This window comes from Ochotona curzoniae, unplaced genomic scaffold, assembly GCF_017591425.1.
Source record: "Ochotona curzoniae isolate NIBS_2020 unplaced genomic scaffold, NIBS_Ocur_1.0 scaffold_4763, whole genome shotgun sequence".
Lineage (NCBI taxonomy): Eukaryota > Metazoa > Chordata > Mammalia > Lagomorpha > Ochotonidae > Ochotona > Ochotona curzoniae.
The window spans coordinates 4,989,767-5,008,390 of NW_024467123.1; the positions used below are offsets into that span (position 1 = coordinate 4,989,767).

The 18,624-nt window shown below is 51.9% G+C and overlaps 1 protein-coding gene across 1 annotated transcript in view; it reads left to right on the top strand.

Annotated features, from left to right (window-relative positions):
- The window catches only part of GRID1 (glutamate ionotropic receptor delta type subunit 1), a 650,606-nt gene that overhangs the window by 107,384 nt on the left and 524,598 nt on the right, over positions 1 to 18,624 (top strand). Inside the window, exon 3 of the mRNA XM_040970332.1 lies at positions 16,213 to 16,497. Within this exon, the coding sequence (XP_040826266.1) occupies positions 16,213 to 16,497 (285 nt within the window). The remainder of the gene's footprint in view (positions 1 to 16,212; positions 16,498 to 18,624) is intronic.

The window sequence follows — 18,624 nt, forward strand, 5'->3', positions numbered from 1 at the left end:
GAGTGAGTGGGACCTCCCTTGGCCCATGTTGCTCCCTGTGTCCACTCCCTCTGTGTCTCCATGTCTAAGTAATGAGGGCTAATGTATGTTGTCACAGCACCACCTCATCACATCTTGGGGAGTGGGCTGTAGCCTGGCTGCAGAGGCAGTGCACCTGCCTCGGGGCTGGTGCTGGGCTGCCTTTAGTGGGAACGGAGGCCCTGTGGAGAGGGAGGCTGTGTGGGGCAGGCCAGAGCCCTGTGCTGGGTCTCCAGACCTGCCCAGAAGCAGCTCACCAACCTTGCTAGAGTGGCTTCTGACACAAACCTATGGGATTCCTCTTCAGTGCAGAGCTACCTGCCTGTGTGTGCGTGTGTAGCAGGTATATTCACACGGCTCAGCCCCAGCCCTGGCTTCTTCCCAGTCTCTGTTCTTTCTTTCTTTAAAACAATGTACTTTTGGGCCTGGTGTGATAGCCTAGTGGCTAAATCCTTGCCTTGTGTGTGCCAGGATCCCGTAAAGGTGCTGGTTCATGTCCTGGCTATTCTGTTTCCCATTCAGCTCCTGCCTGTGGCCTGGGAAAGTAGTGGAAGATGGTCCAAAGCCTTGGGACTCTGCAACCACATGGAAGACCTGGAAAAAGCTCTTGCCTCCTGGCTTCGAATCGGCTCAGCTGTTGTGGCCACTTAGGGACTGAATCAGCGGATGGAAGGTGTTTCCATCTCTCCTTCTGTCTATGAATCTGCCTTTCCAATAAAAATAAATACACCTTAAAAAATGCATTTGGTTTTTGTAAGGCAGAGTGGGGAGAGAGAAGTAGAAGGAGGGAGAGGAGAAGGAGAGGGAAAGGGGATGAAAGAACTTCCATCCGGTGGCTGGATTTTGGCCAGGCCCAAAGTCAGGAACCAGAACTTTCCTCCTTGTCTACGACATGGGTGGCCAGGGCTCAAGGACTAGAGCCATCTTCCACTGTTTTCCCTGGAGCTTTGGCAGGTAGCTGGATGGGAGGCAGAGTAGGTGGTATTTGAGCCAGCACTTCAATTTGGAATCCTCCCGAATGGTGCCACAACACCTACCCCGAGTCTACTCTGATATGGGTCTTGGTGGCTGTGTCTTCAGCTCCCTTGTCCCTTTGCTGTTCTCCAGGGAAGGTGTTTGGGCAGAAGAGGAAAGAGAGGCTCTGCCTTGGCTGTGGGGCGTGGCTGGTGCTGGGTGCCAGTTAAGCCCTCCTGTGACATCCAAACCCTACCATCCTACAGGAGGAAGCTTCTTTGGAGGAAAATGGCCGAATGGACAGCAAGTTGCAAGGAGCAGGACATGGTATTCTGGGGCTCCTCTGAATCTCCCAGCCCAGAGCTGGGGATACCTCATTGTGCCTTTCAGAATCACACCCAGTACATTGGGAATGTTTGTCCAAGTGGGAAGGGACCCTGTGACCCAGCTGAGCCAGTCTCATGTGGGCCCCTATCTAGTGGCAATGGTATTCTGTGCACCTGTCACTCTTGTCTCCTGCTTGCCTGTGTCCCTGGTGGTGAGGAAGGGGATGCTTGTTGTCCTCCAGTTAGGGGTCTAAGGAGGGGCCTGCTGCCCATTTTTGCCCACTCTGACTCACACATTTACGTGGCACAGCTCTGCCCATCTCCTGAACTCTGGTGCTCTCGGATGGTTGCCAGGCTGTCTCTTCTAGGGTGTAACATCTTGCACAGGATCCCATATGGGCACCGGTTCTAATCCTGGCAGCCCTGCTTCGCATCCAGCTCCCTGCTTGTGGCCTGGGAAAGCAACCAAGAATGGCCCAAAGCTTTGGGACCCTGCACCTGCATGGGAGACCTGGAAGAAGCTCTTGGCTTCGGATCAGCTTAGCTCTGGCCATTGTGGCCACTTGGGGAGTGAATCAACAGACAGAAGATCTTCCTCTCTGTCTCTCCTCCTCTTTGTATGTCTGACTTTCCAATAAAAATAAATAAATCTTTTTTTTAAAAAAAAGAAAATAAAACCATTCAGCTGTGCTCACAAACCTTCCGCTACAGACCTCACCTTCCCCTTCATCCTAAAAGCCACCTGGCCTCAGCTGTGCCCCTTTGCACAGACCACACGGACTGCCCACAGCACCATCAGCCTGGGTTGTCCTCATTCCCTCCCGAGCATCCACCTGTCCCTCATCATATGACCTCCTCCCCACCTCCTGGACATAACCTCATCCTGGTCCACTTGCAAGTTCCCTCCAGATGGCATCTGCCAGGGCCTGGGCCAGATCTGCATCACTCCTCTGTCCCCAGCATAGGAGAGATTGATGAATTGAGGCTTAGGGGGTGGGGGTAGCTTGCTTCCCTGCTGGGGAGGCTGTTGCTCCCAGTCTGTCTTATTGTTGCTGCATTGGTGCTGATGGGAAGACCGAGCCCCAACAAATCAGGCTCCTCTGAAGTTCCTCTCTGATTTTGGTGAATTTTTTTTTTGGTTGTTGTAGAGTATTGTTTTTCAATTTTCTCTGAGCATCTGCTACTGTGAAAATTTTCATTATCACTGGCAAAGATCCCCTCCAGTCTCCACTGGGTACGGGAGATTTCTGGTTTCTCTCCCCATCTGCTCTGCAGCACCTAGGGGAGGGAGTGGTGGTGAGGAGTGGTAGCTGCTGAGATGGATAATGTCCCTGGGCCAGTCCCTGGAGGGAGCGTTCCCTGAGCTGGGGCTCAGCATGAGCCTGGCCCGAATGCCCATGGCTTGTGTCCTTAGGGCTTTGTTTCCACTTCCCCAGGCTGCAGGGCTTGCATGCTGGCCAAACTAGCTTTGGAGGCCAGATCAGTTCCTTCAGAGTCCTCTTTTCCGTTTCAAGAGGCCTTTGCTCCTGGGGGTATCCCTTTGGAAGTTGGTGTTTGAGCAGGAGCAGCTGTTCCCTCCCCAACCCTTGCCCTGCCTGACTCATTCTTTGAAAGAAGTGCAGTTGGTTCTGGAGACTGGTTGCTGTGATGGCAGCAGTGTTGGGACTATAATGATGTATTGGGAAGCAGGACCCCTGCCCCCAGGACTTGGAGTGAATGAAGGGGAGAACTGCAGCAGTGGATGCCAGGCTGGGAACCAGCCCATGTGACCCTCACCTGCAGAGCTGCACATCTGGCTACCTTGCCTGGGGACAGCACTGCTGACAAAAGATGGCCCTAGCCATGCCCACCTTGCCAGCCATCAGCTTGGGCCTCACTTGCCCGTTTGGTTTTGGGTTCCTCAGCAGAGTCCAGCCAGGTTAGAGAGCAGCCTGAGCCCCATCCCTATGATAGAGTTGGGCCTTGTAGACTTCATGGTTGTTGTGATTCTGGAGTAGCTCTGGCTGCATCCCAGGAGGAGCCGCCATGCATGATGGACAGAAGAGGACACAGTGCCCTGAATCACTTCTCACGAGCTTTGACCCTTACGTGTGGATGGCAACTGCTGGTCTGGATGTATTCATGACAGGTGTGGAGCCACCCTCACCACCACCTCCCCAGCTGCACCCTTATCCTAGGTGCCCTGTGATGAGGGGCTGGGACAAAGAGGGGAGAGTGAAGAGCCTACCTCCCTGTTCATCTCCCTGGGTTTGTCTGCAAGGCATGTTGGGTGCTTGATGGCAGTGGGAAGGTGGGAGGGAGTGGAGAATTGGACTGGGCAGTGGCAGGGAGGGAAGAGCACATGGGGTATGGTACCCAGGTGGAGGTGTCCCTGAGAAGGGGCCACGGCCACACACATGGGCTGAGGGACATGGTGCAGCTGGCAGCCCAGAGCTCCAGATTCACATCTGGAATTGGCTCTGTAGTCATGGAATTGAGAAAGGCAGTGGATGGACTGGGGGCCCCTCTGTGCAGAGCCCAGTGGCTCAGGGTGGGAGTGTGAGTGGACCATTCAGGTGCTTCTGTCCTGGTCCTCAGCAGGCAGTGGGGCAGAAGGCTGCCTCCCTGCCCAGGCAGTTGGAAGGGATTGAGGTGTTTGTGCATGCTGGTCCCAGGGACAGGCCCGAATGGGATGACCACCTCGGCCTAAGGTTTGCAGATGAACACTGCCGTCTCAGGCTGCCCAGTCATAGTGGGTGGGCTGGGGCCAGAATTACAGCCATTAGCTAAGTCCTGCTGGCTCTGGATGTTAGGATCAGAGAAGTACTCAGTCCAAGGGGGTGACGGGGACCCACAGTTCATGAAGCAGTATGAGTTGCAATCCTGTGTGAAATAAGGGGGGCAGGGAAGGCAGCAGAGGAAGGGCCTTGGTTATCCTAACTGCTGGTGAAGAACCCTCAGAGAGAAGGAGGCACTTGTGTGGGGTGGGGCTATGATGACGAGGTGCTTCCGTGGGAGGAAGGAGAACAGTACTGTAAGAATCTTAGGCAGGTGCAGGTGTTGGAAAGTCTAGCCTTCAGGCCCTCCCTTCCCCAGCTTTATGCTTTGGGAGTCTGAAAGTTGCCCCAGAAGTCTGCTGGCCTAGCAGACTTAGTGTGGCCTGGCCTTGCAGGATTAGTGTGAAACCTTGGAGCTGGAGCATGGAGTATGGAGCCAGTAAAGATGGGGGAACAGGCCGCCAGCTCAGAGGTGAGGCTCCTGGCTTACTCATCCTTGGAATCTGTTTCTGAGCCCAGGATCGGGAGAGACTGGAGCTCTGTCCTCTGTAGCAGACAGCTCTGCTAGGGCATTGCAGTGGGGGCGAGTGGGAGTGATAGCCTGTGAGTGAGTCCCACCAGCTCCACGCATACGGCTGTATGCAGGTGTGCTCATGCACATGCACACACAGGTGCATGCATGGATTTGCAAGCCCAGAGCTGGGATGGAGAAAAAGACGTAGAGTCCCTCAGGATGGATAGGTAGGATCACTGGGGCCTGGGCTGTGCCTGGTGTGTAGCTGGAATTGACTTTCAGGAGGCAAATGTAAGGGCAGGAGGAGAGTGGGGATCACTGGTGCTGAGCTTGGGAGGCTCAGAGGTACAAGGAAGGCCGAAAGCAGGCTTGGGGGCCTGGTTTTGTCCATGCTGGCTGGAGCTTTGGGTCTGGGGTGCTGGTGTTCAGCGCTTCTGTGCTGTTGCTAGGAGAGCAGGTTAGCTCCAGGGACAGCCAGGTGGAAGGGCTGCCAGACCTCTTCCTGCTGGAGCTGCTTGGGAGTGTGGGAACACTCTCGTCCCCTGGGCCCAGGTGTTGCCTGCAGATATCTGCACGATGCCCACAGCCCTGTTGTTTTGCCTCTTCCCCAGGACCAAGCCATGCTGCTGTTCTGCTAGGCGAGTCCTGGGCTTTCCTGCTCAGCAGAGCTGCGACTGCCTTGCTCTTGCTGAGAGGTTTGTCTTGGTTTTCACACAAGCGGGCTAGGGGTGGGACACAAGCTCCACCCACTCCTCAGCTCACCTGGGTCTCTAAAAGCCAGGGTCCCCTGTGAGAAGGTCCTGTCCTGACATCAGGAGTCACTCCTGTTTGACTTGAGTCACTCTTGGCAGCAAGCACTAGGTGGTAAAGATAGATGGGGGCCCATTTCCAGGATTGGGGTTGGGGAGGACTGCGGCTCAGCAGAGTATGCAGTCTGCCTGCAGGCACAGGGCCCTGAAGGTGGGCCTGCCTATCTGTCTCCTGGGCTGCATCCTGAGCTCTGAGGTTGGAGGCAGCTCGGGGTGGAGCCCTGCTCCTCTGTGATTTTGGGCAACACCCTCAGCTTAGGTCTTGGTTCCTGTTTCCCCTACCCAATCTAGGACAGCAGCAGCCATGTCCCAGCGAGGCCACAGGGCTCAGTGTCGGGGTGGCTGGGCTGTGTGGCCCTGGTTGTAATCGGGAAGGGGGCAGCTTCCTTCTAGTGCACATTTGCAGTAACTGGGGGCTGTGTCTTTGCCTCCCCCCACCAGAAGCCCTGTCATTCCCGTTTCCTTCTTTTGTCTTGCCCTAAATAGAGCTGAAAGCACCTTCTTGCTTATCCTGGGGTGATCCCTTTCTGGCTACAGTCTGCTGTAGATGTGGCCATGCAGGAGTGTTTCTGTCTTCATTCTCTTAGACTGTGTTCTAGGAATGGCTGAGTCCATGGGCTGCTCCCTGTGCTGCCCCAGTCCCTATCACCACCCTCTCTGAAACAGTTCTGTTCTTCATGGCTCTGGAGCCCTGTGTGTCTGGCCTCTAGCAGTGTGAAATCAGCAGTGGTCAAATCCTGCTGCTTCTCTCTCTCTCCCTTTGCCTGCAGTCCGAGAACGGCGCTATGTTCTCCCAAGGTCCTTGTCATGCTCTTCTTGCGTTGGAGCTGTCCCTCCTCCTGGAGAAGAATCAGTTGCAGTGAGCCCAGGTCTGACTGGGTTCAGGACCAAGTCCAGGAGGCTGTGAAGTCCAGGACCTTCCTTCTGCTTGTGCTGCCCATGGCTGGTACTGCTCTAGGACGAGGCAGTTTTTCCCTCACCTCTACCAAACCCAACTTGTCCGTTCCCTGGGGTGACTCATTTAGCAGGTGGCACTGATGCTCCTTAGAACACAAGCATTCACGGGGAGGAAATGAGGGTCTTTAGGAGGTGTGGTTAGGCCCTGCCCTGGAAAGGGGTTAACTTGTACTGTGTGATCCCGTTGAGCTCATTCAGAAGTGAGTCATCTTTGGTTTGGAAGTAGAAATGCATACTTCATTGTGTCTTCACATCTGGATATGCTAGTCTCTAATACACAGTTACTATGCATCCACTCAAATGAAAAGCCATAAAACAAAATCAACAGGAAAAAAAAAGTAATAACAACATTAAGTAACATGCTGCTGAAAGACCAATGTGTCGCTGAAGAAACAAAAAAGAAAGGGGAATCTCAGTACCTATAAAACTGTGTCACATAATACAATGTTATTAGTAATAATAAAATAAAATAAACAAAAAAGAAGATAATGATGCATCAAAGAAAGCAAATGATGCTACTGAAGGACCTATGTTAATAAGAAAAAAAATCTTTTTTGAATGAATGAAAATAAAAGCAAAAATATCAAAACTCCTTAGATGCAGCAAAAACAGTATTGAAAGTGCTATTGGTCTTGTATTTCGCATGAAGGTTGCCTTATATTAGAGAGGACATATGATCTTTGACCTTTGGGGATTGACTGATTTCACTGAGCATAGTGGTCTCTGGTTGGGATCATTTGGTTGCAAATGGTAGAATTTCATTCTTTTTTAATGACTGAGTAGGTATTCCATGGAGTAGATGTACCACAGTTTCTTTACCCATCTTCTTTTGATGGGTATCTGGGTTGTTTCCATGTCTTTGCTATTGTAGATTGTACTGCTGTAGATGTAAGATTACAGATCCCTTTATCACATGCAGACTTCATTTCCTTTGGATATAGTCCCAGAAGTGGGATAGCTCGATCATATGGCAGATCAATTTTCAGTTCTTTTAGCACTTCCCATACTGACCTCCACAGTGGTTTTACTAACCTACACACCCACCAGCAGTGAAAGAGGCTACCTCTCTCTCCACATCCAGGCCAGCAGGTGTAGAGTTCTGAATGTAGGTCAATCTCATTGGAGTTAGGTGGGACCTCAATGTAGTTTTCATTTGTATTTCCCGTTCTGCTAGGGAGCCTGAGCATTTTTTTCATGTCTGTTAACCATTTGAATTTGTTCTTTTGAATAATGTCTGTTCATTTCCTTTGCCCATTTCTTCACAAGGTTGTTTGTTCTGCTGGCATTGAGTTTCTGAAGCATTTTGTAAATGCTAGATGACTCCCAATGTAACTGTTAAATATATCATGACAATAGGATACTGGACTTTCTACCATTGTCCATACGTACAGTGTCAGGATGCACTTAAGTAGCAGAATGATGGACTTATAACTATCTACGAAGGACTATACTATTATAATGATGTAGGGGAAGTCAGTGTGTGTGTGTGTGTGTCTGTGTATGTGTGTGTGTGAGGGGGCAGGGACTTGTGGGGGAAAGAAAAAACCCAGAGCCTATGGGACTGTATCATAAAATAATAAAATCAAGAAATCTAATTATAAGAAAAGAGTGAGTCGTGAGGCTGGAGTTGTGGGCCGGCTGAGACTCAGAACCCCCGAGTGCTGTGTTGCAGGGACCCTGTCCTTTGGCTGCTTTCAAGGTTCTCTGGAGGCAGGCAGGACTTAGCTCTGTCCCAACTTCTCTTTTGTGGTATAGGCGTCCTTGTGACTGTTGTGCATGCGCAGGAGCCTAACGTTCTGCTGGCAGAGCAATAAATGTCATTTACAAGGAGCTGGAGAGCTATAAATAAGCCCACACGGTCCCACTCTGGGTTCCCTTCCTTCCAACCCGTGGAACCAGTGATGGGTTTGTATTCATTAGTTGGCAGAGAACGAGGCCCCAGAGACCTGTCCCCCACGGAGCTGCCAACTCTTCCCTGCCCTCCTGGTTGGTCCTGTGCATCCCGCCTGTCCCTGTGTGTGTGTGTGTGTGTGTGTATATCTGTAATCTGTCATTCTGTGGGACCCTTTGGCCAGGTTCCATTGGACCCCAGCGCTGGGCTGAGCTTGGTGCCAAGCGGGAGTGGGGCTCCCAGCCTGGTGGGTGTCGAGGCCCAGGTCTCCTGGAAGGCCTGGGCAAACCTTCACTTCCTTCCAGATTTTGGTGGTTCTTAGAGCACTGTGCTGGCTTTATGCAGCATGAGCCCCTTCTCCAGGCTGTGGGCTAGGGCTTCATCCGCTGGTCAATGGAATGTAGTCTCAGGACCTGGTCAGGCTGAAAGCTGTGCCTCGCTCTCACTAAACCCCAGATCCTGAAGGTGCTCTGGCTGGTTTGCAGCTGTGCTCTGCCATCCTGGGCTCTGGGTCAGGTGCAGTGGAGGGTGGGTAGCACAGGTGCTTCTGTGCAAGGGCTCATGGGCCAGAGAATGGGCATCAGGTGGCAGCGACACAGGGTAGTCTTTGGCAATGAGCATAAAGTAGGCACGGGAAACGAAGGCAAGCCATGAGAAGGGGAGAGCCATGTAGGTGCTCTGCAGGAAGTGGTGGGACCCACAGACCACGCAGGAGAAGGTGGGTTAGACAGGCTGCTCTTGGCAGGAGCATGGCGTGCAGATAGGCAGGGTGGAAGGTGTGGCAGAGGTGGTGAGAGCTTGGGGCGCCTGTCACTGTACAAAGACTGGCTCCCTAGGACATGGCTGGGCTGTGAATGACACATGACTGTGAGAGTCTGTGAGGCATGTGCATTTTATTTTATGGGGAGTGGAAAGCTAATGCGCCTTTAAAAAAGTTTCTGTTTATTTGATAAGAAAGAAATATGTCTTTTCCATTGCTTTACTTCCTAGATGCCCCCAATAGCGAGGGCTGATCCAGGCTCTAGCCAGGAATGTAAATTTAGTCTGGGTCTTCCACATGGGTGACAAGGACCCAGCTACGTGGGTGATTGCCTGCTGCTTGCTAGCATTAACAGGAGGCTGGAACCTGGACCCGAACCCTGGGTACTCCAGCATGAGTTGTGGGTGTCCCAGGCCATGTCTTACTGGCTGTACCACGTGCTTGTTACCATGTAGCACTCCCAGGTCACTGATGGCTGTGACCTTGGGGTAAGTCAGCAACTTTTGAAATGTATTTGGGAGTTTAAACTTGAGGACTTGGGCTGTGGGTGTCAGGAGAGGGGAGGGTCAGGAACAGTGGGGATCAATTTGGAACTCAGTGCTGATGCATCAAGTCTGAGCTGTAGTCTTAGGTGCCAGCCATGGGGTCGAGAGGGCATAACTATGCAGTGACTGTGGAAGCCTCAACAGGGTTCATGTCAGAGGGGATGGGTCAGATGTATAAGGAAATTGATGATTCCAGGGAGGGGAGGATACAAGGGTGAACTGGGAATGGGAGGAGGCAGGAGGCAGGATGCAGGAGCGTCCAGAGCTCAGGGGCCAGGACCAGCTAGCCCTCTGTGGGAGCAGCTTCCTTTTTCAGCTTGCGTTGTGTACTCAGGTGGGTAAGAAGTCCAGTTACTTTGTGATGGCCTCTGGATTCTCCAGGAAAATTGAAGCAAGGTTGTGAGCTGACCTTGAGGGAGAATCCTGGAGAGCTTGAGGGGGATGAGGAGCAGGTGATTGAGAAGGGTGGTGCAGTGAATCAGGGCTCAGCAGGTTGCCAAGTGTATGGCTGTGTTTTGCTGTTTGCTTCCATGGATGGGGATGGTGGTGAGTAGGTAGACTGGCTGCAGGCAGGCCCTTCCCAGGGTGACCTGCCCTGAGTGAACTTAATCCATGTGAGTCTTCCATCCCAGGTATATCTGCCTCACGGGAGCCTGTCCTAGGTGAGTCTGCCCTAGGTGTACCTGTCCCAGCTGTGCTCATCTCAGTTGAGTACCCCAGGTGGACCTTACCCAGGTGGAGTCCAGGTTGGTATTTCACTAGATCTGTTGTATATAGAAACAGAGGGGAGTGAGGGAGTCCCCCAAAAGATGATGTGTGAGGAAATTGGGTAGGAGCAGTGAAGGAGCGAAGAGCCGGCAGGTGGTTGGGGAGTTGGGGAGCTGACAAGAGAGTTACTGAAGCCAGGGGTCTGCCCGGATGCTTGTCAGGACTGTGCTCTGTGCTGGGAAGGCATGTGTCTCCCCATGGGATGGTGGAGGAGGGTACACTGCTCTGGGGCCAGGCCTTGCACTGCAACCCACTTCTCCATTTGATGGCTTTGTTTACCTTTTAGACATCTTAATAAAAGATGAAAAATATTTATTTTACCTAGATCAATAATTTACTCTGAGTTATGACAATAGTAAATTTGGTCAATTATTCATTGTCTATAAAGTATTTATAAATGCTACCTTAATTTAAAGCATTAGCCATTAGAATTCAAATATTCATAAAGACTGTGTCGGTTGAAAGGAGCAGAGGAAGGGCACAGATAACGAGGGTAGCTGGGGAGGGTGGTGCTTATGGCAGAGCAGACTATTGAAGACCAGGGCAGCTCTGGGAGTCCTGTTCGTGGGCTCAGGCAGAGGTGCTGGGCTCCCCTATGGAGCTATTGTTCCTTCATGGGCAGCCAGGGTTGAGTCCAGATCTCCTCTCAGCATGATCTCCTTCCTGCTGCCTGTGGAGATCAACTGAGCCTTGCCAGGCTTCTTGGGAACACGGGTACCTAAAACTGGTTGCTTTTCCCCAAGCAGAGGCTTGGTTGCCTTGTCCTGCTGTAACAAGTGGGCGCTCAGAGGCCAGCTAACATGCAGGTTGCTGGCTAAAGGCTTGTGAGGAGCAGGTCTAACTTTTCAAGAGAGCAGATGTGGCTGTGCCTGGGGGGAATGGCGCATCCAGGGACCCTAGCCACAGTCAGCATCATGAGCAGGTGCACACTCCAGGGATTGTGTCTTTTCTCACATAAACCTTCTGGGGAAGGGAGATATTGCTCCCCTTAAGTTTGGCCTGGAAATCTTCTGGAAGTCTCCATAGAGATATGGGAGGCTGGGCATGGACCAGTGACAATACTCAGAGCGATTTCATTGAGGGGGGGGCCCCTCTCTTATCTCCAGTGTTCACCTATAGACCCTGAGTAAGTTGCTGAGCAAGGATTCTGTTTGGGGGAGGTGCGGCTTGGTACCTTCCCACTCCTTCCTAGCACAGGCTGTAGAGCTAAGTGACGTTCTTGGGCTGTGTGGTGGTAGGCAGGCAATCAGGGAGCTGACCTAGAGTGAGTTGCTAGTGGTTCTCCCATGAAGAAGTTGGGACTGCTCCTGTCACTTCCTACTCAGAGTCAGAATCAGTGAGATCTGATGTCTCAGCGGGCTCTGGTGGGAATGTGATTGTGGATATTGGGGCTGGGGCTAGGAATGCTGGCAGAGTTACTACTGCATGGCCTCTCCTGAACTAATCCTGAGCGATTGGCTGACCTAGGTTCCCTGCAGAGCACTGGTCAGGGCACTTTTGCTGCTGGTTCCAATTCTGCTCCACTTCCTCATTGCTGTGCTGATGAGGGATGCTCAGGGAGCTCTTAGCCGTCTATCAAGCCTGCACTGCAATCAGCAGAGAAATCAGCTCTGTGGCCAAGAGGATATTGGAGGAAGAGGATTGTCGCAAAAACTTGCATGCTCCAGAGAGCTGCAGGAATGCTTTTTTTTTGCAGCTGGCCTGGTGGTAACTCCTGATTCCCTGCTGTGCACCCAACTATATGCATGCCCTTCACATATAAAGGCCTTTTCTGGATTGCACACAGCAGCCCGGCTGAGTGGATGCCATCATCTTAGAACAAGAAAATAAAAGAAAGAACTGGGAAAGGAACAACCCCTCTTGCCCATGGCCAGCTAAGACTCAGGTGGTCCAGCCAGGCTCTGGAGTTCAACATTTCTCCCTGGTAACCAGGGTGTGAGTCCCGTGATGTTCTGGCTTACCCAGCCTTGATTAAGTCATGGGCTGATTTGGCTTTGATCTTATTATTTTTATGTTAGAAGCCTCCCAATAACCGGCATTTGAATGGTGCCCCAATTAGCAGGCCATTCACAGTGGATTGAAAATTGACTGGGATAGGGGCCTCTCCATTAGCGTCCCATAGAGGCTTCAAGCCCTAATTACCCCGTTTGCAGAGCCTGGGTGCCAGTGGCTGACACTGCAGGTGGTGGCCTGAGTGGCAAGTCAGTCATGCCCAGCTCCCCCCACGCAGAGGGGCTGTCAGCCTTGGGGGCGGGGACATGATCTGAATGGAGATGTTGGGGTGATTGGTATGTCCTAGGAAAGGGTGGGAGACGGATGCCTTGGGCACAGCCCAGAGTGGGCACTTAGATGTAGCTGCCTTCCAAGTCGCAACTGTGCTGTGTATGGAGTCTTATTTACAGTGTGATAATCCGAAGCACAGGAAGGAGATGTGTTCACCTGCTTGTGGCTACCAACAGGAAGATGTGTCCACCTGTTCATGGCTCTTGACAGCAGGATCTCAAGCTAGAATGTGGTTCTGGGATCTTCGTATTCTTCCTCTTCCCCCTAGTGGGAGGGTGCCTTAGAAGTAATTTCCCCCCCATGTCTGTGGCAGTGTGTAGGGAATCCGGGTGGTGTCTCAGCCCAGCCCTGTTTGTCGTTCTCTGCTCCTTGTCCTTGTGGCCTCCTGTCTTGCTATACAAAGGGTGGACACAGTGCTTCCAACCCCACTGGCTGTCCTGAGACTCAGGCATATGCACACACACACGGGGAATTTGGCACCGAGGAAATTCTCACACGATGGTTGCTTTTCCTGTGTGGCTTCCTACTTACTTGCTCTTGGAAGATTTTTTTTTGCTTCCGTTAAAGGAATTATATGTTCAAATCACACCATTTTGGCAAAGTAGAGAAAGGAGGAAAATCGGTTCTGGGGACTCTTTCTAAATGGCAGTCTTAAAAAAAAAACCACTGCAATAATTCCTTCTGTGTTTCTTCAGTGCATGTTGGGTTGTATTTAATTGATATCAGATACATGCAGTTTTGTATTATTTACGTGTTCAGTTTTGTGACTAGTGCTTTCTCATGTTATTGGAGCATCTTTAGGACAGTGCATGCCATCAGCAGTCGGGGCTCGCTGGTAACTGCTGACCTGGTGAGAGAATGTATGTTATGTGTTGTCTGGGTTTTTCTGATTCCAGTGCTGACTGCGTGTTGTGGATAGATGCCCAGAAAGGACTTGCTACAAGCGGGCATGGAACTTCCAAGCTCATGATGTCTGGGCATATTTGAAAGGCATATTGTACACAGAGAGAAGAAAAAATAGAGGGAGGTGTTTTGTCTTCTGGTTCACTACCCAGATGGCTGCAACAGCCAGAACTGAGCTGATTCAATGCTACAAGCCAGAAGCTTCTTTGTCTAGTTTGTGCTCATTCAATATACAGGTAACAAGTGTGTCGTGACCAAATCAGAGTAATTAGCCTTTCTCTCTGCTTAAACTTTGATCATTCCTCTGTAGGGAGGAGCTTCAGTCCCTTCCCTTCTGATTCTTTTCAGAATGTGATAAATTGTTGTGAACTGTGCTTAGAACCATAGAACGCACCCCTTTGCGCTGGCTCTGGGGTTTAACAGATTAAGCCACTGCCTCTGATGCTAGAATACACACAGGCCCTGGTTCAAGTTCCTGCTGCTCCGCTTCTGATCCAGCTCCCTTGTAATTTGCCTGGGAGAGCAGCGGAGGACGATCCAAATTGTTGGGCTACTGCACTCATGTGGGAGACCTGAAAAAAGCTCCTGGCTTTGGCTTTTGTCTGGCCCAGCTCCAGCAATTGCAGTCATTTGGGGGGTGAACCAGCAGGTGAAGATCCCTGCTCTTCCTTCCTCTGCCTCCTTCTGTTTCTTTTCCTCTCTCTGTGTAACTGTGCCTTCAAACAAGTTAAATAGCTCTTTTCAAATACAACTCATTCCTCCTGTGTAACTGGATTTTGGTCCGTGTTACCAAGCCTCCTTCTGTCTCCCCTTCTAGCTATTCTTTCTGACCTCTGGCAACCACTATTCCACTGTCTGCTGCCACAGATTTACCTTTTGTCACTTCCCGTTAGGAGTGAGAACATGCAATGTTTGTCTTTCTGTGTAGGTTTATTTCACTCAATATCACCTCCTCCGGCTCCACCCAGGGTGTGCCACAGTCCGCTGGGTGTGCCACTCAGGTGGTAGCACTTCGTTCCTTTTAAAGGCTGCATACTACTCCGTTGTTTATATTGTTCTTTACCAACTCCTGGGGTTATGGGCACCGTGTGTCTGGGGAAGGATGGCAAACAGAACAGGCACCACACTTGTCCTCCTGCTACTAGAGGCAGATCAGAAGGACCAGTTAACATGTGTGGCATGCAGGGCTGTGAAGGAACAAGTGCAGCAATCTGCTAACACGGGGTCTTAGCCAGGCCAGGAATGTGAAGCAAGAAGTGATCCTGGGAATCTGAGGGTGTAGTATGGTATGATAGGGAGCCTGGTTGTAGGCCTAGAGAACTTGTAGATAGCCCACAGGGCTTTGACTTTATCGCCAGTGGTCCTGGGGGCCACCAGAGGACTTCATACCGAGTGAACCTGGGAAGAAAAGGGCCAGTGGTGGCTGTGAGATCCCTAAGAGACTTCCACATCTCCCCTTTTACAGAGGTGGATCTCCAAGTGGCCACAATAGCCAGTGAGCCAAAAGCCAGGAGCCTGGAAGTCCGTCCTGGTCTCCCACATGGGTGGCAGGGCCCTGAGTACTCCAACCATCCTCTGCTCCCTTCGCAGGCTCATTAGCAGGAAGCTGGATTACAAGTGGAGTAGCTGGGACTGGGAATGGTATTCCAATGGGATTCTGGCATTGCAGACAGTGTCTTTACTCCTAGCACCACAGCGCCACTGGCCCCCACATCTCCTTCTGCCACCCTCAGCCCTGGCCTTTGCGGGGTGTCTTCAGGCATGACTGTGGGATTGGAGGCGTCCTGTGGCTGATGCTCATGGTGACCACAGGGTGAGCCCCTGAAGTAGCCAGCAGCAGCCTTTGGCATGGAGAATTTCTGCCCTCTTCCCAGCCTCCCATTGCCTTCTCCCTGGGAGTGTGAGCTTGGCTGCTGCTGCTGGGAGTCTGGTGTGCACCAGATGATGGCCACCACCCAGTGACACTGTTGTGACATCACAGCTGCTTGCGTGCACAATCCTGCCATCACATTAAACATCCATGAGAGCCCTCGGTGGTTAGTTGGTATGTGGGGAGGGATGTCTTCCTAAGAGCCCTTCTGGCAGCTTGAAACAGTGTGAAGGGACATCCCATGTGGTTCCTAGCTGCCTCTCAAGGATGAGCCCCCAGGTGCATCTACCATAGAGAACACTGCTGGCATTCACTCTTCCTCATGCAACCCCCATTTGAGCCATTCCCACCCATCAGCCCAAGCATCTTGCTGTGCTGTCATCATTCTAGGCTGTCTGGCCCCACAATTTCTGTGAAATGCACAAGTGAGCTTGTTCTCCAGCTCTGTCTTTATCATCTTACTGGCTACCTGTGTCATCTGGGGATAAACGTCTCCTTGACTTGCTTGCATTCGTGGTCTCTTGCATCCCACCAGCCATCATAGCTCATTGGTTACTGGGATGCAGCAAAACCAACTGGGGGCCCAACAGAATAGCTGTGTTGAGTGAGGCAGTTTGAACTGGATTTTTGTTTCTGTGCCTCTTCTGGTTTTGTTTTCCCTTATGTTCAGTGGGTACAGAGTTGTCTAGCTGGTGCTGTCTCCAACGTTGGTCAGTGAGGCTGGTGGCCTGGGCCTGGGCTGGGCTCTTTTTCCCTGGGAGAGTTGGCATTTCTCAGGCTTGGGACACAGGGTGGTGGCCTTTGCAGCATCTGCTTGAGCCTGACCCTCTCTCTTTCTTTCCCTCTGTCTGCTTCCAGCCTGTGACCTCATGACCCAGGGGATTTTGGCCCTGGTTACTTCCACCGGCTGTGCATCCGCCAACGCCCTGCAGTCGCTCACCGATGCCATGCACATCCCTCACCTCTTTGTCCAGCGTAACCCCGGGGGATCGCCCCGCACTGCCTGCCACCTGAACCCCAGCCCTGACGGCGAAGCCTACACGTTGGCCTCCAGACCACCTGTCCGTCTCAATGACGTCATGCTCCGGCTTGTGACTGAGCTGCGCTGGCAGAAGTTTGTCATGTTCTACGACAGTGAGTATGGTGAGTAGTGCTGGGGCAGGGGTGGGCACTCTTTTGAGGTGCGGGTGTGGGCTCACCCAAGAGCTGAGCCCTGAACTAGTGGGGGTATGGTCCATGCTGAGCGGGCCCAATGCTCAGCTTCGTGAGTGGGGGAGGGGCTGAAGACAGGGATCTGTAGACAGGCATGAGGGTTGCCTGGCAACAGTGCCTTATCGTGACAGCTGAAGTTCGAGTCATCTTCGAGTTTTCAATAAAATATTAATAAGCTGCTGGCAGGGATCCGAAGGGCGGTACATGCAGGTGGTTGTGGAGGCCACCAGCCTGAACTCTCTCAGAGGCCTCCCTTGCAGAGACAGCCTGCCTTTCTCAGTTCCTGACCTGCAGCCACCCTTACCTGTCTTCCCATGTCAAGGTCTGTGGATGGGGCAAAGGTCAGGAGGGAGGGATGCCCTGAATAGCCTCGGTCAAACAAGGGTTGGTGGGCATGGTGCCTGGATATGGCTCCTCTGAAGAGCTCTCATGTGATGAAAGAAAATTTGCTGGTTAGGAAAGCATGGTGTGTGCTTTGGAGAAAACGGGCTTGGGTTTTCTCCCAGTGGCTCTGTAGGTTACACACTGCTCTCTGAGGCTGACTTAGAGTGGCTTCCGTGCTGCATATGTGTTTTATGCAGCTTTGTTTTGAGATCCTGGAGAGTCATGTGCAGGTGTAACAGATCACACAGAGATTTGGGGTGTCGTTCTCCTAGGCTCCCTGAGGCTGACATCTTACACAGCAACTGACCCCATCTGCTGGCCTTGTCCCTGTCTCACCAATTGCCAGGTACTTGCAGGTGTGGCTGCCCTCCCCTGGGGTCTCCAAGTCAGGCAGAGCACAGTTCCCTCCCAGGGATGCTGGGGACCCATCTTGCATAGCAAGAGCCCCCACTTAGCCAGATGAGGGTCATCTGCTCCACCATGCTGGGGCTGGGAGAGGAACCAGTGGATCTTTGAACATCACTTTCCCTACCCCACCCCTTGGTGAGATAGTTCCTTTGCCAGGAATGTAACTAAGAAAAGAAATCAGCATATGTTTGCATTTGCCTAAATACCCGGCTTCTCTAAGCCCATGAGTGCTGTCCACAGCTCCTAAGCAAATACACCATTCCAAGCCATCCAAGGAGGAGCCTGGAGGGCAAGTAAGCAGTCATTGTGCTAGGATGAAAATGGAGGCTCTGTGCAAGACCTGGGCTCTCGTACCTCCGACCCATTGCCAGCCCTTGGGGACAAGTTGGGGACTTTGGAGCAGTGCCCACAGGCCCACAGGGCAGCTCCTGAGAACACTTAAGCATGGGCCCTGTGGGAGTTGTGGGCACTGCAATTGCTAGGGTGTGGTGGAGCAGTGTGCACACCTGTTCCATCTTGATTGCTCTGGACACTGCCAGTGCTCTTCTCTGGCTCATGGTCCTAGTCCTCCACAGGCTCTGGAAGAAGGGCTTGGGAGCCTCAGCCACAGAGAGGGCTGGTGATTGGCCCTCCCCAGTGTGCCCATTGTGTCTAGACCCTGTGATTCTTGCAGTCTGAATGATGCCCGAAGGCACTGATCCTGCCCCTGTGTTCTCTTCCTTTTGCACCCTTTACTCCCATGGAGTTTGAGAAGCGAGTCTTTCCTCCAGCAGAGTTGTTCCTGAATTCTGACAATTCCTTGGAGTGGGCAGCCAGCTTCCTTCTTCTGCTTCTCCCAGCCTGTACTCAGCTTCTCCTGAAACACTGAATGAGGTCTTTCATGGGGCAGTAATGTCTAGGAGAGCCCAGCCATGTAATTTACCTGCAGTGACCCCACTGCCCAACTGGGCACAGCAGAAATAGCAATGTGAGTGAACAAGTGCATAGGTGTAGATGTAGAGTTTTCAGCATTTGTTTTTACATGAGAGGAAGGAGTCATGAGGAAAGAGACAAGGCAGTGGGAAACTTTGATCTTGGAATTGATGTGGGGAAGGGGTTTGGAAACAGACGTTTCATTCTACATTCTCCTTCCTTCTCCCACCCATCAACCTGGTTTTTTTCTGTCCTTTGCTACTTGTGCTTAGTTTGCAATCAGTGTCCACCAGACTTCCTGTTGTCATCCTCTTTTATTCTGGTTGACCCATGGCTTTCCTCTGGTGGGCCAGC